Source organism: Frankliniella occidentalis, unplaced genomic scaffold, assembly GCF_000697945.3.
Source record: "Frankliniella occidentalis isolate FOCC.00 unplaced genomic scaffold, Focc_3.1 Scaffold779, whole genome shotgun sequence".
NCBI classification, from domain to species: Eukaryota; Metazoa; Arthropoda; class Insecta; order Thysanoptera; family Thripidae; genus Frankliniella; species Frankliniella occidentalis.
The window spans coordinates 14,250-16,637 of record NW_026267888.1 but is presented as its reverse complement, the minus strand read 5'-3'; the positions used below and the strand labels follow the sequence as shown (position 1 = coordinate 16,637).

The following is a 2,388-nucleotide window of genomic DNA, read 5'->3' as shown; positions in this document are numbered from 1 at the left end:
TATAATTTTTCATGTCGGTAGTTCGTATTTCTTCCTCTCCTCGGCACTCCCTTTCCCTCTTCTCCTCCGATCCCGGTCAGCCCCTACCCTTCCCTGACTCACAAGAATATGAGCGCCACCCTGGCGGCCCCCAGCAGCAGCAGCAAGGCCGTAACGAGGCTGGCGAGTACGAGTCCCAGTCTTCGGGGCCGCCGCTGGCCCTGGCCCTGGGTCCCCTTCGCACTAGGAGTCCCCGAGGCCGAGGCGAGCTTCGAGGTGGCTGCGGCCAGGGCGGCAGCACTGCCAGCGCCGACACCACTGACGGCAGCGGCCCCGCGCTTCCATATTTCTTCGTCGTCGTCCTCGTCGTCCCCGTCGATGCTAAACCTACGGTCGAGGCCACCCCGGCTCGCAGCGGGGGCATCGTCGGCGGCCTTGGCCACTGCGCTGCGCGCCGCTACGGAGGCCAGGATGCTGGCCGCGCTGGCGGCCCCAGCGGCAGGCTCGTCGGCCTCGTCCCCGTCGGCGTCCACGGCGTCGTCATCGCCAGCTATACTGAACCGCCTGTCTGGTGGGCCCGGACCTGGATCACAAACGCGGTTTTCTCGACCGGGGCCATGGCAGTCGTCGCGGTCGGTGGGCTTTGCCCTGGCCCTCGCATCTGCAGGCGGTGGCGGAGGCCGGTCGGCCGGTCGCTCCGCGCTCGCTGTCATGGCGGAGGCCCGCGGGTGCGAGGCCCGGGTGCTCGGACTGAACTGGGCAGGACTGGGACCTGTCGGGGTGCGGCCAGGGGGCACTCCGGCGCGATAACGAAGAGAAACTAATAGTGGCCGCGGTACGCATAACAATCGCGCATTTTGTGAAAGAAGCACCAAAATTTGCACAGACGTCCTTAAAGGTATAAGGAACAATTCTGCCCGAAGTCTTCTGGAAGTTTTCGAACCGTTCAACCTGTACTGTTCAATTCGTACAACCTGAACGGAATGGTATAAATAGCGGTGACGCTCCCCCTTATGAAGCTAATAAGTGGCGCGTAGTAACTTTTTCGCTCAATTTGGTGTCGCCGGACAGAAAGCAAAGGTTATTTCGGTAATTTGAACACTTTTGAACACTTTTTTTGAACATTTTCGTACATTTACAAGTGTTTTGATTACTGGCGGCAGAAACGCCGAGAATATGTCCTCGCATCATTAGTGTTTTCATCTAGTACACTTCTGACACCTTATAGGGCCTTACATGAACAATTGCGTAGCGTGTACAACCCTATTCCGAACACTGGTTGGAACACAAAGTTGAACAAAATGAAGTGTTTTCGAAGATACGTGTCAGACACATGTATTCTATGTGAAATGAACCTGCTGATGACGAATCTGGACTCAGGTATGACGTTTTTTAACTCTGGAACACCTACCGCCCCGTTCCGAACACTACTTGGAACACCGAGTTGATCAAAATGAGGGTTTTTCGAAGATACGTGTCAGACACGTCTATTCTATGTGAAACGAACCTGCTGATTACGAATCTGTACTCAGGTATGACGTTTTTTTTACTCTGGAACACCTACCGCCCCGTTCCGAACACTACTTGGAACACTGACATGAGCAAAATGTTGTGTTTTCGAAGATATGGACCTTCCCTGCCCGACTGTTGCCCCGTGGCCAGTTCGAAGAAAAGCTCTGTTGGCTAGAGTGTGCATGCCGTCCTTCCCTCCCCTGAGCCGGGTTAGCTCTTGGACTTCCCTCCCTGACGCCCGATTGTCGTGGACAGTTTTAAAAAAAAGCTGTGTTGGCCACCGTGAGCCGTCCTTCCCTCCCCTGAGCCGGGTTAGCTCTCGGACTTCCCTCCCTGACGCCCGATTGTCGTGGAGAGTTTTAAAACAAGCAGAGAGTCAGTTTATCAAATACATTTGATAAATAAAGTATCAACTCGTTCTTTACTTGTGCTAGTATTGTGCATACAGTTAGGTTTAATTAAGTTCACTTTCAGAGTGTGTTCATTATCATTAAATTCCTATATCTTGATAACCATTCACCGGAGCTCAAAAATATGCAATTTTGTGATGGAAGTATTACTATTATTAAGGCTATTCATGATAACGAACTGCTTATATCATTCAAAACCATCATTGAGATGTGGACTTATCGGGGAAGACCCCTTGACAACTCGCATGGCCAATGAAAAAATGTTATGCCTGAGTACCACCTAACCTAACTTTTCAATTTTCGTTTTAGTGCTGTTTAGTGCTGTTGTCGGTGTTAAAAATTTGCAATTTTTAAAGCTAGCACCGATTTGAATCTTTAAATCATCCCAAATATGTACGAATTTCTGCTTATTGAATGTAAAAAACAGACCAATGATGGCGCATGCGCAGAACGCAAATGGCGAGTGATGTTAACAATGGACTCGAAA

General features: G+C 51.1%; 1 protein-coding gene across 1 annotated transcript in view; it reads left to right on the top strand.

Moving 5' to 3' along the window:
* LOC127751721 (uncharacterized) overlaps window positions 1-2,272 on the top strand; it is a 3,522-nt gene extending 1,250 nt beyond the window's left edge. Inside the window, exons 4-5 of the mRNA XM_052275703.1 lie at window positions 1,122-1,359; window positions 2,211-2,272. Coding sequence (XP_052131663.1) covers window positions 1,122-1,359; window positions 2,211-2,272 — 300 coding nt within the window. The remainder of the gene's footprint in view (window positions 1-1,121; window positions 1,360-2,210) is intronic.
* Window positions 2,273-2,388: the final 116 nt, after the last annotated feature.